Consider the following 21,947-nt stretch of genomic DNA (forward strand, 5'->3'; position numbering starts at 1 on the left):
CGTGCCCAAGCCCCGCCCACAGCGAGCAACCCCCCGCCCCTCGTGCCCAAGCCCCGCCCCCAGCGCGCACAAGCCCGTCCGAAGGATGCTCAAGCCCCGCCCACAGCAGCACAAGCCCCGCCCCCGGCGGCTCGCGCGGCGCGGCTCGGTAACGTCAGCGCCTCGCGCGCGTCGCGCTCGTGTCGTCAGCGGCCCTGAGGGCGGCGGGAGGGGCCGGGCGGGACCGGGACCGGACCGGGACGAGGGCCGGTACAAGGGCCAGGAACGGACCGCGCCGGGGCGGCCCCGCGGGCACCGGCAGCGATGGCGCCGCGGCTGCAGCTGGAGAAGGCGGCGTGGCGCTGGACCGAGACGGTGCCGCCCGAGGCGGTGGCGCAGGAGCACATCGAGGCGGCCTATCGCGTCCGGCTGGAGCCCTGCCAGCGCGGAGCCTGCCGGTACCGCCGCACGGCCCCCTCCGCACCGCCCTCGGGGGGCTGGGGCATCCCGCGGGCACCCAGCTCCCGCCTCCGACCGACCCCGGGGTTTGGGGGCTCCCCAGGGCTGCGGAACCCTCCTCTGCCCATCTTCAGGGTTTGGGGCTCCCTCAGGCACCGAAAATCCCCTTTGCTCATCCTCGGGGTTTGAGGGCTCCCCCTGGCACCGAACCTCCCCCTCACCCGCCCCTGGGGTCTGGGGGCTCTCCAGGACTGTGGGACCCCCTCCTGTGCCCATCATCAGAGTTTGGGGCTCCCCTGGGCACCGAACACCCTCCTCTGCCCACCCCTGGGGTTTGGGGGCTCCCCCGGGCACTAAGCCCCCCCCCCTGCCTATCTTGGGGGTTTGGGGCTCTCCTGCTCCCCCGGGCTGGGGGCCCCCCTTGCTCCCTCCCCCCCGAGATGGGAGGGGCTCCCCACCCTTTAGGGGTCCCTCGGGGTTGGTGGAGACCCCCCCGTGTTTACTTGGGGGGAGGGACACCCGGTTCCCAGGGCTTGGGGGGCCCTCAGCCCTCCCTGTGCAGCTCCATGGATTTAGGGGATCCCTTGGATTGGGGGGAACCCCCTGTCCCTGCCTTCATATGGGGCCCTCACCCTTGAGTTTTGGGGAACCCTTTTGTTCCTTAGCTCCCCAGATACAGGGAATAGTCCTGGGGTTGTGAGGGACCCCTCTAATTGTTTGGCTGGTTGGATGTGGGGGACCCCTGTCCCCGCCTGGCTCTTCAAATTCAGGGCACCACCCTGGCATTGGGGGGACCCCTCATTGCTCAGCCCTTCAGATAGAGGGGAACCCCCCTGATGGGGTTGTGGGGGACCCCTCTCCTTGCTTGTTCCCCTCCAGGTATTGGGGAACCCTGGGGTTGTAGGGAACCCCTGTCCCTCCCTGGCTCCTCAGATATAGGGGACACCCCCAGAGACCCCTTCTTCTCCCTCCTCAGGTACAGGGGAACCCTGGGGATGTGGGGAACTCTGTAGGGTTACCTGGCTGCTCATATATAGGGGACCCCCATGGGTTGTAGGGAACCCCTGTCCTTGCCCAGCTCCTGAGGTGTAGAGGACCACCCTCCAACTTGGGGTTATGGGGAACCCCTCTCCCTGCCTGGCTCCCCAGAAATAGGGACACACCCCTGGGTTGTGGGGACCCCTCTCCTTGCTTGTCCCTCCCCATACACAGGGGACCCCCATGGGTTGTAGGGAACCCCTCCCTGGTCCTCAAATATTGGGGGTCCCTCTCCCTCCTGACTCTCCAGATAGAGGGGACCTTCCTCCTGGGCTGGGGGGGACCCCTCTGGTTGCCTGGCTCCCTAGATGTAGGGGACACCCCCAAGGAGTTGTTGGGGACCCCTCTCCCACCCTGGCTCCTCAAATATTGGGGACCTCTCTCCCTGCCTGGCTTCTCAGATCTTGGGGATCCCTCTTGTTGCCTGACTCCCCAGATATAGGAGACCCACCCCCACATCCCATACTCTTCCTGGGTTCCCCCTTCCCCTCCCTCTGACCTTCTCCGTCCTCTTTTTTTGTCCCTGACCACCATTTTCGGGGGGTGGGGTGGGTGTGACCCATATCCCACCACATTCCCTCTGTTCATCCTTATGGGTTCCCCCTTGCCCTGTCGCCTCCCCTCGCCCCCAGGGGACACGGGGGTGACACTTGGGGTCTGTTCTCTCAGGAGGAACTGCCGGGGGAACCCCAACTGCCTGGTGGGCATCGGGGAGCACGTGTGGCTGGGCGAGATCGACGAGAACAGCTTCCACAACATCGACGACCCCAACTGCGAGCGCCGCAAGAAGGTACCCCCCAAACCCCCCAAAAACTCACCCCCTGCCTTCCCCAGTGCCAGAGGACAAGGGGAGGCGACCCCTGACCCTTTGTCCCCCCCCCCAGAACGCCTTTGTGGGCCTGACCAACCTGGGGGCCACGTGCTACGTGAACACCTTCCTGCAGATGTGGTTTCTGAACCTGGAGCTGCGCCAGGCGCTGTACCTGTGTCCCAGCGCCTGCAGCGACGGCGTCCCCAAGGACACAGGTGGGTGGCACGTTCTCCTGGGAGAGGGGCACTCCCTCCTTTCCTCCCAGAACTGGATGTTGGCTCTGGGATAAATTCATCAGGAGGATCTGTGGGTGAAGCATCAGATGATCATCCTGTCGCCACGGCGTTGGTTTGGAGCCGTCACCTGGGTTTTGGGAGCGCAGTGACCTTGATCCAAGGGATTTCGTGGATCAGGGCAGGTCTGAGCTGGTTGAAAAGGCTGATTTGGGTTGGTTTCTTGCCTGGCTGGTTCCCAAAGCCCAGTGGTGGTGCTGAGGGTGGAACACATGGATTGGGGCTGATCTGGGCTCTCACAGAGCTGCACTTATCCCATGGGAGGGCAGAAATGGAGATTCCAGGTAGGATTAAGGCTCCCAACTGCTCCCAGTCCGTGTGGGTGCTGTCCCTGTGGGTGCTCTGGGTCAGTGCAGCCACCTCAGCTCTGTTCCTGTTTTATGGTGGTTTTACATGATGTTTCACCATTTTGGGTAAATCAGAAGCATATGCTGCTTAAACCCTTCACTTCCAGCTCATGCTGGGCAGTGTGGGATAGAATCATGGAATCACTGAGGTTGGAAAAGCCCTCTGAGATCATCAAGCCCAGCCATTCCCCCAGCACTGCCCTGTTCATCCCTAAACCATATCCCCAGATGCCACATCCACATGTTTTTGGAACACCTCCAGGGATGGGGACTCCACCACCTGCATGGGCAGCCCCTTCCAGTGCTTGACCACCCTTTCCATGAAGGAATTTTCCCTAATACTCAACCTAAACCTCCCCTGGCACAGCTTGAGGCCATTTCCTCTCATCCTGTCCCTTGTTCCCTGGGAGCAGAGCCTGACCCCCCCCCAGCTCCACCCTCCTGTCAGGGAGTTGCAGAGAGCAAATATTTACAGTTGGACTCCACGATCCCAAGGGTGTTTTCCAACCTAAATCATTCTCTGTTTTGCCTGTGCTGGGGTTTGCCCTCATCACCAACACAAACCCTTTCAGTTCTCTCGACAACTAAAACCAGCTTGTAAACCCACCATTTCTAGTCATAAACTCACCCTGACAAAGCCAGACGGGGCAAAATCCCTGGATCAGTCCCTTCCTGCCCTGAATTCCTGGCTGTGCCTTGTGTTTCCCCCAGACTACGAGCCCCAGAGCATCTGTGAGCACCTGCAGTACCTGTTTGCGCTGCTGCAGAACAGCAAACGGCGCTACATCGACCCCTCGGGCTTCGTCAAGGCCCTGGGGCTGGACACGGCCCAGCAGCAGGTGCGTGGGGGCCTGGCCATTCCAGGGACCTGGAATTGCCCTTGGATCTTGGTTTGGCCATTCCCAGCTGGGTCTTGCTGCCAGGGGCAAACACGAAGGGAGGAGTGTGGCTCTGGGCCCTTCTGGAGTGCAGCAGGGTTGAGAGGGGGCCAGGGAGTGATGGGATGAGCCAGGGAGTGAAGGATGGGGACAGGGAGTGATGGGATGGGGCCAGGGAGTGATGGGATGGGGCCAGGGAGTGAGGGATGGGGCCAGGGAGTGAGGGATGGGGCCAGGGAGTGAGGGATGGGGCCAGGGAGTGATGGGATGAGCCAGGGAGTGAGGGATGGGGCCAGGGAGTGATGGGATGAGCCCAGGAGGAGCCCAGGGAGCAGTGGGATGGGGACAGGGAATAATGGGATGGGGACAGAGAGATCAGGAAGAGCCCAGGGAACAATGGTATGAGGAGAGGGAGCAATGGGATGAAGACAGGGAGATCAAGAGGAGAGCAGGGAGCAATGGGATGAGGACAAGGGAGATCAGGAGGAGCCCGGAGAGCAATGGGGTGGGAACAGGGAGTGATGGGATGAGGACAAGGACTAATGGGATGAGGAAAAGGAGAGATTAGGATCAGGCCAGGGAGTGATGGGATCAGGACAGAGAGTGTTGGGATGAGGCATGGGAGATAGGAGGAGTGCAAGGAGTGATGGGATGAGGATAAGGAGCAATGGGATGAGGACAGGAGAGGAGGAGCCCAGGGAGTGATGGGATGGAGACAGGGAATGTTGTAGTGCCCAGTGGCCCTGGCACTGAGCCGGGGGGGGGCACCAAAGCTGCCGTGAGGGTCCTCTTGCAGGTGTCCCGCGGGCTGTTCCACCCCAGTGGGTGGCTGGGGAGGTTTTAGGGCCCTCCCAGGGCGAGGAGATCCTAATGGCATCACTGGGAGCCAGCCAGGGTGAGTGCTGCAGGATCCTGTGGGGCTGCAGCTGGAGAGAGCTCGGGAGAGGGGCTTGGAAATCCACTCAGAGGTAACGGAGGTGGTTGGAGGAAGGGCCTGAGCACCAGCAGGGAATTCCTAGGGAGGACCAAGAGGGGAAGGAAACAGTCCCTGCCAGCCAGGGACACCGAAAGGGCAGCTGGGAGAGGCCAAAACCTGTTTGTTTTTGGAAGAGCAGAGCCAGGGTGGGAGAGGAAAATCCTGAGCTGGGCGTGGGGAAGCTCAAGAGCCTGGCAGGGATCAACCTCGGGGCAGCCTCTTGTTTTTGGGGTGTTTTTATTGCCCTGCTCACCTCTGCTCCCAGCAGGGACAGCTGGCTCTGGGAGCCGAGCTTGGAAAATCGACACTCAAGGGGCCAGAAAGCTCCACAGGAGGGTTTTTATTCCTTCCAGAGCCCTGGGAAGAGCAGGGCAGGAGTCAAACCCCCGGCAGGGCTGGCTGGGGGCCAGGGGAGCTCAGCCCTGCTCCCACACCGAGGGCCTCACGCTCCTTTTAGCCAAATTCCTCTTTTTTTCTTTAGTTCTCCCAACTAGTCTTCATTTTCCATTCAGTGCACAGAGCCTGGGTACAGCCTGTGCGTGGGGCTCGGGGTAATTAGCACTAAATTAGTGCCAGGGTTGTGACTGTGCTCTGGTGGGCTTGTTAATGAACTCGGGTTTCTCTCTTTTCAGGATGCCCAGGAGTTTTCCAAGCTGTTCATGTCCCTGCTGGAAGATACTTTATCCAAACAGAAGAACCCAGATGTCAGGAACATCGTGCAAAAGCAGTTCTGTGGAGAGTATGCCTATGTCACTGTGTGAGTATTGGCTTTGGGAAGAACCTCCTAGTAAATATTTGAATTTTTAGAAGGATTTGAGAGGGGAAGATCCCTCCTACAATGGGACCAGGCAGGTGAGGTGCTGCAGAAACCTTTTCTGAGGGATTTTTAAGCTTGTAATGTCCTCTTTCTGTGCCTGTGTTGTTACTGTCTCACTTCTCCAGCTGCTTTTAGTCCTTTAATGAAAATTCACCAATTAAACCTGCGAGTGAGTTGATGGGATGGCAAATCCTGCAGCCACAAAACAGCATCCTGGGCGTTGTATTTTCATTTCTGCATTCTCGGAGCTGTGGATTTCACCTTAAAAATGAGATAAAATGATGCAGATTTCACTTCAAAAATGACAAAACGATGGAGATTTCACCTTAAAAATGATACAAAATGGTGCACGTGAGCTGTAACAGGTCTGGTAGCTGCTGTTGTGCTGGTTGCACCTTCTCGTGGAGTTTTTGTGGTGTGGATCTGTGAACATCCTCAACTCTGACTCCACTTTTTTCTCCTGGTTTTATCCAAGGAATATCTTGCTTGTGGCTGGGACACAGGAACCATGACCTGTCTTCATATCTTTTTATCTTCTTTCCAATCCTAGCTGCAACCAGTGTGGCAGAGAATCCAAACTGGTGTCCAAATTTTACGAGCTGGAGTTAAACATCCAAGGACACAAGCAGCTGACAGACTGTATAACAGAATTCCTCAAGGTAGGAGCTCGTTGGAATGCTGCTATTTTTAGCCAGGAGTTTAAATTCCTTCCTCTAATTCACAGCCTTTGAGGTCGGTGTTGGAGCAAGTTGGCTCAGTGAGATGCATCCAAGTGAAATGTTTCTTTCTGTGGGACACAAAAAATGAGGATTGAGGCAGAGCCACTCCTTGCTCTTGTTATGGCTTTAAAAAGCGCTTGGAAGTTTCATTTTTAGTTAAAATACTTTGCCAGGAAAGTTGGGAATAAGTCCCTGCATGCTTTGTTGTGGATAGCACGGGGAAAGGGGCTGGGGTTCGTGTTCTCTGTGTCAGTGCTCATCTGCACAGCAACAGGAGACATTCCCTGCTGGAAAATGTGCTCTCAGAAATACTGGGGAGTGCTGGGAATAGCTTTGGGAACAGCTGCAAGTGCTCCTATTCAGCCTGAAAATTTGCCTGGATCCGAAGTTCAGCTCCGGCACGTTAAGGTGTGGATTCCACTCAAACTCTTTAGGACAGAACTGAGCTGAACCCTGAGCTCCCTGGCTGCTGCTGTGGAAGGTCTGCTATGAAAAAAAACTGGTTTGGGTGCACAAATTAAACTCCTGAATTGGTGAACTTGATGTTTGTCTGCTCCTCCTTCACCCAAAACCACCCAGTGACCTTGGCTGGGGGGGTTGGAATTCTCCTCTGGACTAATCCTGCACTTGGGCCTACTCAGGCTCCCACGGTGACTCTTGCAGGGTGATTTTGGGTGGCTGAGCAGAGAGTTGGAGTTTCCAGGCTGAAATGTGGCTTTGCATTAACTTGGGCCACGTGAACTCATAAAAGGGGTGATTTAATTATTTTCTTTGATCTAAACCAACTCAGTGAAGCAAGGAGCAAACCTGCCAGTCTTGTGAGAGACCTGACAACTTGGAATGGGTCTAAAATTGGCCTTAAAGTAAGAGCAGCCTGCTCTGGCCACTCTGGAATGTGCAGTTTTAAAAGTGTGTCTTTTAACTGAGAGATTAATTAGGGAAGAGCAACCGGAAAGAGACTTAAACAGTTAAAATCACTTTGGTGCTTTCAGTCTCCAGCTCTCCAGTGGCTCGGTTGACTTTTCAGTGCTGAGCTGTTCTCCCCACCTTTCCCTCTCCCTCTCTCCACACTCAGGAAGAAAAATTAGAAGGGGACAATCGTTATTTCTGTGAGACCTGTCAGAGCAAGCAGAATGCCACGAGGAAGATCCGCCTGCTCAGCCTGCCCTGCACCCTCAACCTGCAGCTCATGCGCTTCGTGTTCGACAGGTCAGTGGGAACACCCTGCAAGCTCTTTGGGAAGCACCTGCTTGGCTCTTCCTGCTTTAATTGAGGGGTCAGGGGGTGTCTGAGCTTCTCTGAGGGGTCAAGGGGTGTTATTTTGGGGGGGTGAGCTGTTATTGCTGTGCCCTGAGCCGAAGCTTTGCCCCTGCACAGGCAAACTGGTCACAAGAAGAAGCTGAACACCTACATCGGCTTCTCGGAGCTGCTGGACATGGAGCCTTTCATGGAGCAGAAAAGTGAGTTTGGGGGGGTTTTTTGTTGTCTTTACCCATGGTCTGTCAGCAGATGAGAGGTCTCTGGGATTTTGTTTAAGAAGAAATCCTTCCCTTGCAGCCAGGAATTTCCTTCTTTATCCATCCTGGGGAAATCTGTACACACCTGTCTGTCTGCAGCGCCAGTGACCTGTGTGGGGCTTGGAGTGCCTGTAGCTCAGGGGGTCAGGGTTAGATGGGATATTGGGAAGGAATTCCTGGCTGTGAGGGTGGTGGGGCCCTGGCACAGGTTGCCCAGAGAAGCTGTGGCTGCCCCTGAATCCCTGGGAGTGTCCAAGGCCAGGTTGGACAGGGCTTGGAGCAACCCGGGCTAGTGGGAGGTGTCCCTGCCCATAGAACAAGATGGGCTTTAAAGTCTCTTCCAATTCAAGCCATCCCATGATCCCTCTGAATCCTCTTTTTGACGGGAAATGATGCCAAGAGCCGTTTGAAGCCTGTGTTTCAAACAACATCCTCGTTAAGTGGGTCGTGGAAGCCACAACTTCCTCAGCGAGGTCCCGGGAAGCTCCACATCGGAGCGCAGCGTTTGCTGCCGGGTGCAAAGCCGGAGCTTTGGGAAGGCAGGGGGTTGTGCTGCTGGCTCTGGAGCTGTGTGTGAGCGCTGCTGTGCCCTCCCAGACGGGGTGTACGTGTACGAGCTGAGCGCTGTCCTCATCCACCGCGGCGTCAGCGCCTACTCCGGCCACTACATCGCCCACGTCAAGGACCCGCAGACGGGCGAGTGGTACAAGTTCAACGACGAGGACATCGAGAAGATGGAGGGCAAGAAGCTGCAGCTGGGCATCGAGGAAGATCTAGGTAAAACCTTTCAGTTGTCAATGCCCTTTTCAAGCAACTCCTTTCCCCAAAGCCACGGATCCTGTTGCTCCCTGTCGCGGCTCCGAGGAACGTGTGAAACGGCAATCCTGGGGATTGCAGCCAGATTTGCTTGGTTTCAGCCCTGCATGAGTGTTTACACCTCGTGATCAGCTCCTCTAGTATTTCTCTGGCTGCCACATGGCAGATAAGATGCTGATAACTCGAACAGCAGCTCCTATCAGGGTGCAACAGGCAAGTGCTGCTTCCTTGGCCGGTGTTGGAACAGATAACGGGAATACTTTCGGTTCCCTTAACTCGTTATGGTCTTATTTCCACTGAGCTGTTTGACTTAAGAGTCAGTAAAAAAAAAAAATCTTGATCCAAATAACAAGTTGGAAGCTAAAACTGCCCTTTCACTCTGGTGGGTCCCTTTGGATCTCTGCAGAGGGGGTAAATCTTATACATCACACACCTTATTCCCCCCAATAACACCCCCAAACCTTTTCCAGCCCCATCCCCCAGCCCTAAAACACACTCTCCAAGCCACGAAACTTCAAGAATTAGCACTAATTCCTGCCTGGATCTGCATTTTCAGCCTGTTTCCTGAGCTATCTTGCTCTCCCTTTCCTCCTACCCCTGTGCCCAAAACAATAACTCGACAACAACCTCCTGTTGACTTCTCCTTGCTGCTTTTCTGTTTTACCATTACTGGCTCGTCCTGTGCTGCTCAAATCACCATGTTCCTGCACTGGATTTCCTGGGGATTTCTTGGAGAGCTTGGGCTGAGGCTGGACCTGCTGGTTTCTCACTCTGCAGCCAATAAATGAGAGTGTTTAATTGGCATTTTGAGGGCTGGGCTGGGCAGTGGCTCAGTGTTCCATAGTGCAGGTGCTTCGTGGTGGGGGAAATGAATGAGAAATTCCACTTGCAGTGCAAGGAATCCGTTCCCAGGAGTGCTGGCTCACCAGGATGCTTTGCTTTGGTTGGAATTTATGGAATGTGGCCTTTCTTAAAAGCATCCCTAAGGGAAAGGTTTAAGTTTGGTGTAACCATGAACCTCCTTCTCCCATTTCCTTGCCCTCACCTGCACGAATGTGCCCAGAGATGGGCAACAGAGCTGGGGAAGGGTCTGGAGCACAAGGAAAAGGGTCTGGAGAACCTCTGGAAAGCAACTCAGGGAGCTGAGGGGGCTCAGCCTGGAGAAAAGGAGGTTGAGGGGGAACCTTCTGGCTCTGCAACTCCCTGACAGGAGGGGGGAGCCGGGAGGGGTTGGACTCTGCTCCCAGGGAACGAGGGACAGGAGGAGAGGGGAAAAAATTGTGCCAGGGGAGGTTTAGGTTGGATACTGGAGACAATTCCTTCATGGAAAGGATGGTCAGGCATTGGAAGGGGCTGCCCAGGGCAGTGATTGAGTCCCCATCCCTGGGAAGAGTTCCAGAGGTGTGTGGATGTGGCACCTGGGGACAGTGCTGGATTAATGGTTGGACTGGGTGATCTTGAGGGGCTTTTCCAGCCCGAGTGATTCCATGGTTCTGCCTGCCCCCAGCAGCTCTGTCCCGTTAATGTTTGACTCTCCCAGGCCAGGATGGAGCTGCCCAGACCTCTAGTGGTGTGAGGGAAAATTAAACCCTGAAAGGTTTGAGCAAAAGAGCTGCTCAGCCTTTGTTTTTAACCTCCCCGGAGTGGCAAAATAAGATGCAAATAAACCACTGCGGTCTCGATTTTTATAAAGTTTTGTGCTTAACCACAAGTCAGTATTCTTATTTCTTGTATTTCAATACAAGGCTGTTTGGAGAGTAGAATTAAAGGGTGTTTAGGAGCCTCTCTAGGGCTGTGGGAGCCCAATATTTTTATCAAGTTTTGATGTTATTTGTCTGTTCCGAGCAAAACTGAGGCTTTTCTTTGTTCCAAATCCATGTAACAGCAGGAGAAGGTCAGTAACATACAGTGAAGGTCTGTGGTGGGGGGAGAGCCCCGGCCACAGATGGGAACAATTTAGAAAATCCTTGGAGAAAATGCAAGTAAATAGAGTCTAGGAAGTCCTCTGGATGGTGGGAGGAGAGGCACATGAATTTTTCCACAATTTGGGAAGAACAGACACTTGCTCTTAATATTTCAGTGGTCCATTTAGACTTTGACCTATGGAACATTGTTCCTTTAATTTTTTTTCTTCATTAAAAATGGTCTGATTTTTGAGGCTGCAGCTGTAGAGGAGTGTTTTCCTTGCCTGAGAATCCATCTGGAAACAGCAGCTCTTGCAACACAGCTTTACATCCCCCACCAGCTGCTCCAAAACAGCCCTTCCTGTGGCTGTTGGCTCCCTAAAAACTTTGCTGTGTGTGTTTTTTTCCCCTCCACGGTCACCTGTAAATAGGAATTTCTTCCCTGAGGATTTGACTCTTTTCCTTTGGAGTCAGGACACCAGAACAAGAGGCGAGAAGAGAGAAAGGATGTTTTTCCAAGAGTTGCTGTTGGCTCAGAGAGGTTCCACTGGGGAGAGAAGAAAGGCTCTTGGAGAAGGGAGGTTCAGAACAGGCTCCTAAATTTAGTGCCTTTGATTTACCCAGAGAGGCTGGAGGGATTTGGGGCTTTCTTTGGGATGCAATTTTGAGCCATGCCAAGCCCAGTGCTTGGCACAGAGGCCTGGCAGAGGGAAGCTGGCTAGGGGGCAAACTCATCCCATGGAAGGAGGATCAGGCTGCCGTGTTGCTGAGGTTTTTCCCTTCTGTCCCACAGCGGAGCCGTCGAAATCCCAGACTCGGAAGCCCAAGTGTGGGAAGGGCACCCACTGCTCCCGGAATGCCTACATGCTGGTGTACAGGCTGCAGGCCAGGGAGAAATCCCTCACTGTCGAGGTGCCAGGTGAGTGATTTGGGAATCTGTGCCAGCCCAGGATGCTCCAGGTGGGCCCCAATGTCGGGATTTTGCTCCAAGCACCATTTTGGGGGCTGGAGCCCTTCTGCTCTGGAGCCAGGCTGGGAGAGCTGGGGGGGTTCACCTGGAGAAGAGAAGGCTCCAGGGAGACCTGAGAGCCCCTTCCAGGGCCTAAAGGGGCTCCAGGAGAGCTGGAGAGGGACTGGGGACAAGGGCCTGGAGAGACAGGACAAGGGGGAATGGTTTTAAACTAAAAGAAGGGAAATTTAGGTGGGATACTGGGGATAAATTCTTCCCTGTGTGAGGGTGGTTTGGCCCTGGCACAGGTTGCCCAGAGAAGCTGTGGCTGCCCCTGGATCCCTGGAAGTGTCCAAGGCCAGGTTGGATGGAGCTTGGAGCACCCTGGGCTGGTGGAAGGTGTCCCTGCCCATGGCAGAGGGTGGGACTGGATTATCTTCAAGGTCCTTCCAACCCAAACCGTTCCATGATTCCATGATTTTTAACCACTCTCCATGTGCCATGTGGCCCCTCAGTGTCATGACCAGTGTTCCTCCTGGGCTTTCCCAGCACTTAATGTATATTAACCTGCCCATCCCTCCCCTGTGCCTGCTCAGACCTCTCTGCCTTAACCAGCTGGTCGGGATGGGAAGGGGTCAGGAGGAAATCATCCCGCTGGCATTTGCTGCAGGGATCCCCCTGGGATTCCAGAGGCGAGGGAGAAGAGCGTGGTTAAATGTCTGAGCAGTGCACGCTGTGTGCTGGAGGTGAATAATCCTGACAGATGTCAGCTTCCCTCTGCAACTGCTTCATCTTTGCCACATCACGAGTAGATGAGGTGAAAACAAGAGGCTCCGAGCCCTGAGCAGGAATTTGGGCTGTGCTTTGGAACTGTGGGGATGGCAGAGCTCCCTGGGGGCTTGGCCTGGGGATTTAATGATGCTTCACCTTTGCTGCTTGATTAGAAATATTCATTAGGCCCCTGGTGCTGAGGTGTGTTCCCCCTTCCTTTTCTGCAGAGGTGGTGGGTCCCTTTGGATCTCTGCAGAGGGGGTAAATCCTGTAAATCACACACCTTATTCCCCCCAGTAACACCCCCAAACCTTTTCCAGCCCCCCTCCTCCAGCCCTAAAACCTGCCCCCCAAGCCACAAAACTTCAGGAATTAGCACCACTGATTCGTGCCTGGATCTGCATTTTCAGCCTGTTTCCTGAGCTGTCTTGCTCTCCCTTCCCTCCTACCCCTGTGCCCAAAACAATAACTCGACAAAAGCCTCCCCACCCAGCTCCAAATTCCTGCGTTGCCTTTGTTTCCCGTGGAATCCCGCCAGGGAACAGGGAGCGAAGGGCAGCACTCTGAGCTCTGTGGTTGTGGGGAGGTTTCATGCAACTGTAAATTTGAGGCATTTTGCTTTGATGCTGTTAAAAAGCGGCTTTTCCAGCACAGTGGAGAGGCACAACTTGGCTCTGACCTCAAGGAGGTCAGGCTGGTTGGTTTTTAATGCTGGGTATTCTCCCAAGGAGGATATTTTTCGCTCAAGAATTAACCTTTCTGCAGATATTTTAGCTCTTCAAAATAATTCTAAATAGGAAAAGGCCTCAGATAAGCAGAGCTTCCCCCCCCTCCTCACACCAGCCTTGGGATGGAAGTGGTTTATCTTCTTTTTTTTTTTCCCTGCTGAGGTTTGGTTTTTGGGTTTTTTTCCACTCATGACAGCAAAAATTCCCATTTCCCTCACGTTTCTGTTGGAGTGCTTATCTCCCATCTCCTGGGGGCTCTTTGCCCTTGGGTTTGCAGTGTGCTGGATCCCAGGGCCAGACAGGCCTCAGGTGTATCCAGCTCTTGTTCCCACCCTGGGAACAATGGATCCTTGGCAGGACAGAGGAGCTGCCCTTAACACAGCAACCAACGCCCAGTAAATTATTTTCTTGGGTGCAAAACGTTGCTTTTAATCATCTACAATCACCTATATTGGGCGAGAGCAATGTCCACAGGCCTGGGAATGGAACGTGAGGGAATTCTGAGGTTTGTTATCCCCAGATAACCCTCGATAATTAACATAGCTGGCATTTTCTCCTCACATTCCTGGCTTCTTTTTTTTTTTTTTCCTCCTTTTTCTCTCCCACCAGCTTTCCTGCAGGAGCTGGTGGAGAGGGATAACTGCAAGTTTGAGGAGTGGTGCAATGAGATGGCCGAGATGCGCAAGCAGAGCGTGGCCAGGGGGAAGATCAAACACGAGGAGGTGAAGGAGCTCTACCAAAGGTTACCCGCCGAAGCTGGTCTGTAAGACATTGTGGAGGATTTCTCTAGTAGAGCTGTTAAGATTGGTGATGATTTGTGACTAACCTTGCCCTCCCTGGAAGGCATTCCCGCAGCCCTCTGGAAGAGGGAAGCTCCGTGCATGCTCAGATTTGTTTTCCCTCGCTGCTTTTCCTGCCTTAACCTATTTTTTCTCCTTTTTTTTTTTTTTTTTTTTGGCCTCTGGCGTCGCTAATTCCCTCTTGCTCCTTCCCCATCAGTCAGCCTCATGCTTTGTGACTCTTTTCTTCTGCCTGCTGAGCAGCTCGTTAGGAGCAGCCAGGCAGAAGAACTGCCTGCTCCTGACTTGCCAGCTCAGGGCAGGTTTGGGAGCTGGTGATCCTGATTCAGCAGCAGGTAACTGGGAGAATGCCTGACCTCCAGCAGAAAATTAGTGGATCCATCCCTGCCAGTGCCTCAAAGCTCCGTGTCTCAGCTTTGTAGTGACTGGGGTTAATCCTTTCCTCCTGCTCCTTGTGTCTTGTCACCTCAGCACAAGGGGTTTTATTCCCCACCTTGTTTTTCCCTCCCATCTCCCTCAAAAGCATAGGGACACTTGCTCTGTCTGTCCAGCATGTGGGATTTCACTATGTGCATCTCCTAAAAACTCCAGGAAAATTATAATTGAAGACTTAAAAGTGGGTTTAATTGTGGGGCCTGCTGGAGAATTTGATGTTTTAGCTTTTATTGCCAGACACTCAGAGCCAGCACTGAGATTGGAGTAGCCCAAAGGAAACTCCTGCTCCTGTAAATCTGCCTCTCCAATTCAGGAATGCAGGTGTTTAACTCTGGAGCAGGAGCATGTCACAGCTCATCCTGAGTCCCCAGGAGCCTGAGCAGTGTTCAGATGTCACTGTGAGATCAGAGCTGTGCTGGAGGGATCAACCTGCCCTGACTCACCTGCCAAAAGGAGCAGCAGCACAATCCCACTGCGCCTTCCCTCAGCAGGAACAGAATAGTTTGCTCTCGGCATTTCTAACGTGACAGAGGAATAAATCCCCAGAAAGATGTTTTTTACAAGTGCAGGTAAAGCTGTTGTGCCTCAATTTGGAGCTGCCAGGCCCCAAAGCAGTGCCCTGGGGCACCCACTGGGCACAGCCCGGGCACAGCACTCCCAGCACAGCTGGAGGCAGCGTCATTCCAGCGCCGCGCTGGGGCCTGGCCCTTGGAACCGGGGGCTGCCTCTGCAGCTGTGCAGACACGTTCCCTGCCAGCTTTGTGGAGTCTGCCCCAGAAAAACGTCCTTTCTGGGGGAGGCAGCTTTCATCCCAAACTAGCAAACCCGTTCTGACAGCGCCGGAATTCTCCGGAGGTCACGGCTGCGGAGGGCGTTGCGTAAGATGAAAACACCATGGGTTGAGGCTGGGGAGGAAAAGAGGCTTCACAGAGCTCCAGTGCAAGCTGGAGACGCAGTGTTTTCCTGTCTTCTGTGTTTTCCTGTCGCTTCTCTGTTGCTCCTTCCCAGGAAACATCAAGGATTTGTGTTCAGTTGATAAATGTGACTCACAGCTGCCTTTCCCCGTGGTTTCAGAGCTGCCTTTGAGGCAGCAGAGAATGGGTTTAAAATTTCTGATTTCCTCCTAATTTCCCACTCATCCCCCAGAAGAGTTGTGGATCAATAGTGTGTCTCAGTATTGAGATACAGGGCTGTCACCCAAAACCATTTCCCTGCTCATACAGGCACTGACCTGCTCCTGAACCTTGGCTTTGTGCAGGTGCTTCTCCTTCAGCAAACAAGGGCGAACCCGCTGCTCTGCTTCAGCAAAAAATCTGAGCAAGTTTCCATTTGCCCTGTAAATTTTAAAACATGGGACTGTTTCTCACCCAGAATTGTAAGAAAAACACTGGAATTTCAAGTGCTGAAAGGGTGGGGTGAACACCGACCTCGATTCTTTTGTGGTGTTGCTTTTAATTTTCAAATTAGCCCGATGAACTCTCTCTGTTGTAGAAAAAGCCTTTAATGTATGATCATAATTTCAATATTATATCAGTCCCTCGATGGATGATGGGAAAACCTTCCCCTTTCCTCGACTGCTCTCCAGGAATCCCCCAAAGGTTTGAAAGCACTCCCATTCCTCCTTGGAGCTGTTCCATATTGATTGCTGAATCCGAAATGACCTGAACATCTTAATATCTCATGTCTTCTAAATCTGTGACACCGAGATGAGAAGGGGGTGAGAGAAGCTGGATCAGATATTTGAAAACCTGTTCCTCAGAGATGTAACCAACAGTGATTTCCTGTTAATTTTTAAGAGGAATTCTAAAGTACCACCTGGTGTTGGAGCTGACGCATCCGGGCTTGTTCCTCTTTGTGGTTTCTCCCCTCCCAGGTTCCCCCTACGACTTCATCTCTCTGGAATGGCTGCAGAAATGGCTGGATGAGTCCACTCCTCCCAAACCTATCGACAACACGGCCTGCCTGTGCTCCCATGGCAAACTCCATCCCGATAAAATATCCCTGATGAAGAGGATTTCGGAATACGTGGCCGACTTCTTCTACCGGCGCTACGGGGGAGGGCCCCGGCTCAACGGTACCGTCCCCTCGGGGGGTGCTGGGCGTGTCTTAGAGCCTTCTTCTGGTCCCAACCCCATTTGGACCCCTCCTTGATCATCACAGCTTTATTTCAGTGCTTTAGTGCTGCGCTATTTCTGGGGATTTTTTTAATATCACCTAATTCTGTTAACGTTCCCCAAACCCACTGAGTGGGATTGCAGGGCCTGCTGTGTCCAGGAAGGGCTGGGCCTGCAGGAATTGCTGAGGATTGCTTAGAAAATCCGACACTTGGAAGGTTTGAAGGCGATTCTAGAAAATAAGACTTGCACAAGGAACCCCCCCAAACTCTTGACAGTTCTTTGCTGTGCCTGCAGCACCCGCAGCTCCTGTGTGGGCAGAGTCTCAGGGAGCATTCAGGCCAAAAAAATCCCTTCCTGTCTGTCACCTCATCCAAGGAAGCACAGACCTGTTGGCCTGCATTCTCCTGCTGAAGCATCCACCACACATCCAGCTTTTTGGGGTCAGCCCAGCCCCTCCAGGCTTTGGCCACCCCTTCCTCGAGCCCCAGGCTTCATTCCTTTGAGGAAGGAGCTCAGTAACTCCCACTGAGACCAAATTAGCTCAGCTCCTACCGGGAGCTTGTAGGGAAGGAATTGCTGGTGACGCAGGCAGCCTTTGTGGGGAAAAACAGGGCAAGGTTTATTAGTCAAGTGGAAGATTTCCTGAAGGGTCGTGGGCTGAGTGTGGCTGGGAGGGAGGGATAAAAGGATGGATGGACACGCTGCTTCCCATCCCCTCTTGCTCCCAGATGAAAATACACACAATACACGCCCAGCTGTAGGATTTCCACTCCTTTGGTCCAGTGCAGCTTTGCAGGAGGATGTTTTTTCTGGGTTTAACTGGTAAAATGCCACGATACAGGTGTTTTCCTGGCATGTGCCTTTGCCTGTGTGCTGGGCTGACCTGGCTCCGAGTGCAGGTGGTGGATACCGGGACTCTGATAGAGCTGTGGAGGGAGTGAAGCAGATTTCACCTCATTTGCAGCATTTTATGCTTCTTTAAGCTTCAGATGTGGCCTGATAACCCCCAGGATCTCCTCATTTGCACATGAAATCTCCCATCCTGAGGCCAGGATAGTTGGCACACTCCAATCTGAGGGTGGTCGAACAGACAATAAGACACCTGTGTAAGAAACTGTGCAAGAAATAGTGTAATAAATTGTGTTTTTCCCCCCCACCCCAGTCAAAGCACTTTGCAAGGACTGTGTGGTGGAAAGGTGTCGAATCCTGCGGCTCAAAAACCAGCTGAATGAAGACTACAAAACTGTGACCAACCTGCTGAAGGTCACAGTCAAGGGGTATGTCAGTCCCAAGTGCTTTTTAGAAGTGCCTATATAACTTTTTCCTAAAGATTTTACCGGTTGGGCTCTGAGGGAGAAGGGGGCTGTGATTTTGTGGTGATTTGCCTTGTTCTCTCCCTGCAGGAACGACGGGTTTTGGGTTGGAAAAGCATCTTTGAGGAGCTGGCGTCAGCTGGCTCTGGAGCAGCTGAATGAGCAAGATGAAGATGCAGAGCACAGTAATGGAAAAATGAACGGAAACGCACAAAACAAAGGTATTCCCTCCTCATTTCCTCCTAATTTCTGCTGTACTGACCCAACAGCTCTGCCTGGTCCCTCCTACAAAAGACACATCGGGTGTTTCTGTAGCTGTTTTGTTTCCCTTGTATGAGTAGGGAAGAGAGGATAATAAATCAAATAAACTCCCTTTTAAGGAGCTTTTTCTTTGCTAGGCTTGGAAACTGCGGGGTGATCTTCGTACCTGGAGAGGGAGATGAGGGGATAAGTGGTTTTACAAAGCTGTGTGAAATTACCCCCCCCAGCCACACAATGTTTTCATCTGCTTTTCTCTGAGCGAGGGAACACAGGGGAGGAAGAAACATGAAAATTACCTTGGGGAAAGGGATGATGATGATGATGTTTGTTGTGAAGGTTGAGGGATGAAACAGCACAGGTGATGCAGCAGCACTGGGAAACAAAAATCATTAAAAGAGCCTAGGAACAAAAATCATTAATTGGACCCAATTCTGTGCCCATATCATGAGACTAAGTGGAGAGTTATTTGCCTTCTGCTCTTTAAATCTTTGGAAATTACGTGTCGTTGACCTTTTCTGAACTGAGAGCAAGAAGCTGGTTGGAATGAAAGTGGGGATGATGGCTCATGGCATTGATCTTGGGCTTGGAGGCTTGAGAACACCCCACCGATAATGTCTGTAAGGTGGAGCACTCAGTGAGAAAAGGGCATTTCTGAGCTACCACTCCCGTTTCCTCGGGGCTGCCTCTGATTTACAACAGGTTGCAACTCCCAGTAGTACAATTGAATTACTCACAAGCCAAGTTGCTCGTTAAGCAGCTCGTTAGAGGCTCTTACTGACACCTCATTGTCTTCCCGATGCTCCACTCAGCGGCCGAAGCTTCTGTGTGTGGAGTTATGGATTTTAACTGGAATTCAGACGTTGATTTGGGGCCTGTCAACCCCCTGCCGGCTTCCCTCTCGGTTTGTCAGGCAGCATCTGGTTTAGATCAGGAATTTTTGCCAGGAATTCTGCTGCCTTTGCTCTTACCTAGGCTTGTTTAGGTTAAACTCGGGAGATCCTTGGGAGCAGTGAACCCCCGCGGTGTTCCAGCCCTAACAAATGCATCCTTTGTAATCTCACAAAGGCTTGGCTTGTGCTCCACGCACTTCAAAGCCCTCCTACGTGGCCTGGAGGCTGTAATCCCGCCTGCCCAGAGGCCAAGACATCAGAGAACAACAAATTTCCTTCCAGATTTTCCCTTGGGTTGAGGGTTTTGCTGGAATTTGAAAGGCGGCCGAGTTCCTTTCCCCCCCACCCCGCCATAAGATTTTTCCTTGGGAAGAGGAACTCTGTGCAATCCTCTTGTCTTACTAATTTATTTTTTTTCAATTAGATGAATCAAACGAAGAGAAGAGGGAGGAGGAAGAGGAGTTAAATTTTAATGAAGACATCGTTTGCCCACACGGTGAGTGTCTCCGGGGGTTGGAGCTGAATGTCTCCCTTGTGTCCCACTGCTCCACACATGAACCTCGTAGCCTTTGCTCCAACTGCAGCCAGCGTGAGGAGCCACTGCAGAAATGTGCTTAACTCTCATTTTCCTGGTGGTTCTTGCACTCAGAAGTTTTACTTGCAGGCAGATCCTGTAAGGGCTCAGCCAAGCTGAGCTTCTCCCCCTCTCAGGGCATCCTGGGCAGCACCAAAGCTCTGCAGCCACTTGAAGGCTCTGAAAGCATTAAGAGAGAAAGAGGCGGTGTAAATCACTCCAGGTGGGAGCTCAGAGCGTCCATTTAATCCTGGTTTACATTAGAACAGGAGCACTCAGCCGACACCTGGGCTGGGACCTCCGGATATTGATCTCCCAACCTGCTGAGCTTTGGTGTCTGTTTACTGAAAGTTTTGACCCCGTGTGGGTTGTTTTCCAAGTGATGCCTCATTAGCTGCATCCTTGGCTACCCTGTTGTTTAAATCTCACTTTTTAGAGCCCCTATTCCCAGACATAACTCTGTTTTACTTAAGCTCCTCTTCGTAGGCACTGATTTCCCTACTGGGGAGGCTCCATCTTATCCCTAATAAGAAAGAAAAATGCCATAAATTAGCCACACTCCTCCTGTCATCAGGGCTAATCAAGAACCTGGAGTAAGGCTGGAGAAAGCTCATTTTCAAGGCGGGTGTTTAAGCACTTTGTCACGATTTTATCTGTTACTCACAGCCTTGAACGCTGCGTTTCCCGTTGCCTCGAGGCTGCTGCTGCTCAATAAAAGCAGGGAGTGTGGGGATAGAACATTTATGTAGCCAGACACGATAAAAAATAGGCCAATAGGCCTTTGGAAAATATTATGGTGTTAAATTGCTGGTTGATCTGTGACTTTGGGTCAGAGCAGAATAAATAATACTGACTAAGGGGCTGCTGGCAGGGCAGGTTTTGTTGTCTTGAGCTAACCTTTGATTATTCGTGGAAAACAACCTTTCCACCTTGAAAAATTCTCTCTGGAGTGGATCAGCAAATCTGTAGTCTTGTTCCTACAGCCTTAATTTTGTGGTGGAGGAGGTTCCTGCCTCCGTGGGAGGCTCTGGAAAAGCCAGGGCTGGCTCTGTGAGGGCTGGCTGGCCTCCAGGAATGCCACCCGGGCGTTCCCTTCTCGACTCCCTTTGCATCCTTGCTGCAATTCCTCACTCTCCAGTAGCTGCCTGATCCCAGTGAATAATTTTTTCCAGATACCAAGTTAAGCCTTCCTTTGATGTCCGTGCCCAAAACATGTCCCTGGATGGTGGGAGTGGGAAACAGGGTCAGCAGCGGTTGGGATCATCTTCCAGATGGCAAAACACTTGTTCCTGCACACCCAGAGCTGATTTTTCCTCCTCTTTTCCTCACCATATTAATCTATTTTAATTAATCATGTGGTGTCAAGGCACTTATTTGTACAAGCTCCTCTTCTTCCCCATCGTTGGCTCTGGACAACATCCTGGTCCAACCTCCGGAGCCACTTGGCCGTGCTGGATGAGGCCCAAGTGGCCAAGTGCTGCATCGAGGCCTGACCTTTGTTTATTAGAGGAAAAGCAGGAGGGGATGGTTGCTATTTTTTCCTCTCCAGGGCTGGCCAAATTCCAGGCTGGGCTGGAGCAAATCCGTGAGCCCGAGGAGCTGCTTGTCATGTTAAAGAGCTACCAGAGGGTGGGGAGGAAGGAGTTTCTCTCCCTCTCCTCTCTCTGCAGCTCTCCAGGCTATAGAAAAGCAGATAATAAGGTATTGTGCCCTTTGGACACGGCAGTTGCTGTTTTCCTTCCCTCTTGCTGGTGCAATCCCACCGAGGCAGGAATATTCCCAAATCCGGTTTGCACCCCGGTGTCGCAACGACTGCTCCTCGTGTTTCTCCCGGTGCCTGCTCATAGCACAGTGACTTCCAGCTGCTGTCTCAGAGGGGGATGTGCTTGTGTTTTCCCCTTGGATATCATCACCCCTGCAAGGGGCAGCTGCTCAGATCCTGGAGCCTTCTCCAGTTTTCCCAAGCCTTGTTTATCCGGAGTGTGTGTTGTCATGTGTGCACGTGGTGTCCAAGAGCCTGGGTGTGTCTCCTGCTTCCATCCCTGAGATGGCAGGCACAAATGGCTCCTGATAAACCCTTCCTGGGCTTTTTGAGCTGCCTGAGCACCGGGATAAATAATCCTGATAGCAGGATAAATAATCCTGATGGATAAATAAGTTGTCTGGGGGACAGCTGGTAAACCTTGCCCGGTGTCTTTGCACCCCGGTGGTTCCCCAGAGCAGATTTAGGGTGCCAAATCTGCCCTTGCCACATTTTGAGGTGCTTGGATAGGGCATGTGAAGCCATCTGAGATTCTGCAGGGGGAATTTGGGATTTCAAGGATGTGGAGAGCACCTGGCTTCTGTTCCATGGGACACAGGGTTAGTCTGGGGCTTGGTGCAGGGAGGCACCATGGGGGTGTAGCTGTGGAGGAGGAACCAGTAGCCCTGTGCCCTCTTTGGCTTTTCCCATCATCCCTGCTTGTGTTTGATCAGCTTGGAAATTCATTTTTATGAATTAAAATTATTATTACTATTACTGATATTATTATTTTTCCCTGTCTAAGGGAAGCAAG

The 21,947-nt window shown here is 52.7% G+C and overlaps 1 protein-coding gene across 1 annotated transcript in view; it reads left to right on the plus strand.

Annotated features, from left to right (window-relative positions):
- The first annotated feature begins 247 nt into the window (after positions 1–247).
- Positions 248–21,947, plus strand: part of USP48 (ubiquitin specific peptidase 48) — a 31,252-nt gene continuing 9,552 nt past the window's right edge. Inside the window, exons 1-15 of the mRNA XM_017833491.1 lie at positions 248–437; positions 2,146–2,266; positions 2,361–2,502; positions 3,639–3,766; positions 5,414–5,538; positions 6,149–6,257; positions 7,393–7,526; positions 7,695–7,777; positions 8,432–8,611; positions 11,348–11,473; positions 13,612–13,761; positions 16,111–16,311; positions 17,517–17,631; positions 17,758–17,888; positions 19,243–19,314. Coding sequence (XP_017688980.1) covers positions 304–437; positions 2,146–2,266; positions 2,361–2,502; positions 3,639–3,766; positions 5,414–5,538; positions 6,149–6,257; positions 7,393–7,526; positions 7,695–7,777; positions 8,432–8,611; positions 11,348–11,473; positions 13,612–13,761; positions 16,111–16,311; positions 17,517–17,631; positions 17,758–17,888; positions 19,243–19,314 — 1,951 coding nt within the window. The 5' untranslated portion in view covers positions 248–303. The remainder of the gene's footprint in view (positions 438–2,145; positions 2,267–2,360; positions 2,503–3,638; positions 3,767–5,413; positions 5,539–6,148; positions 6,258–7,392; positions 7,527–7,694; positions 7,778–8,431; positions 8,612–11,347; positions 11,474–13,611; positions 13,762–16,110; positions 16,312–17,516; positions 17,632–17,757; positions 17,889–19,242; positions 19,315–21,947) is intronic.

Source organism: Lepidothrix coronata, unplaced genomic scaffold (genome assembly GCF_001604755.1).
Source record: "Lepidothrix coronata isolate B3197 unplaced genomic scaffold, Lepidothrix_coronata-1.0 Scaffold214, whole genome shotgun sequence".
Taxonomy (NCBI): Eukaryota; Metazoa; Chordata; class Aves; order Passeriformes; family Pipridae; genus Lepidothrix; species Lepidothrix coronata.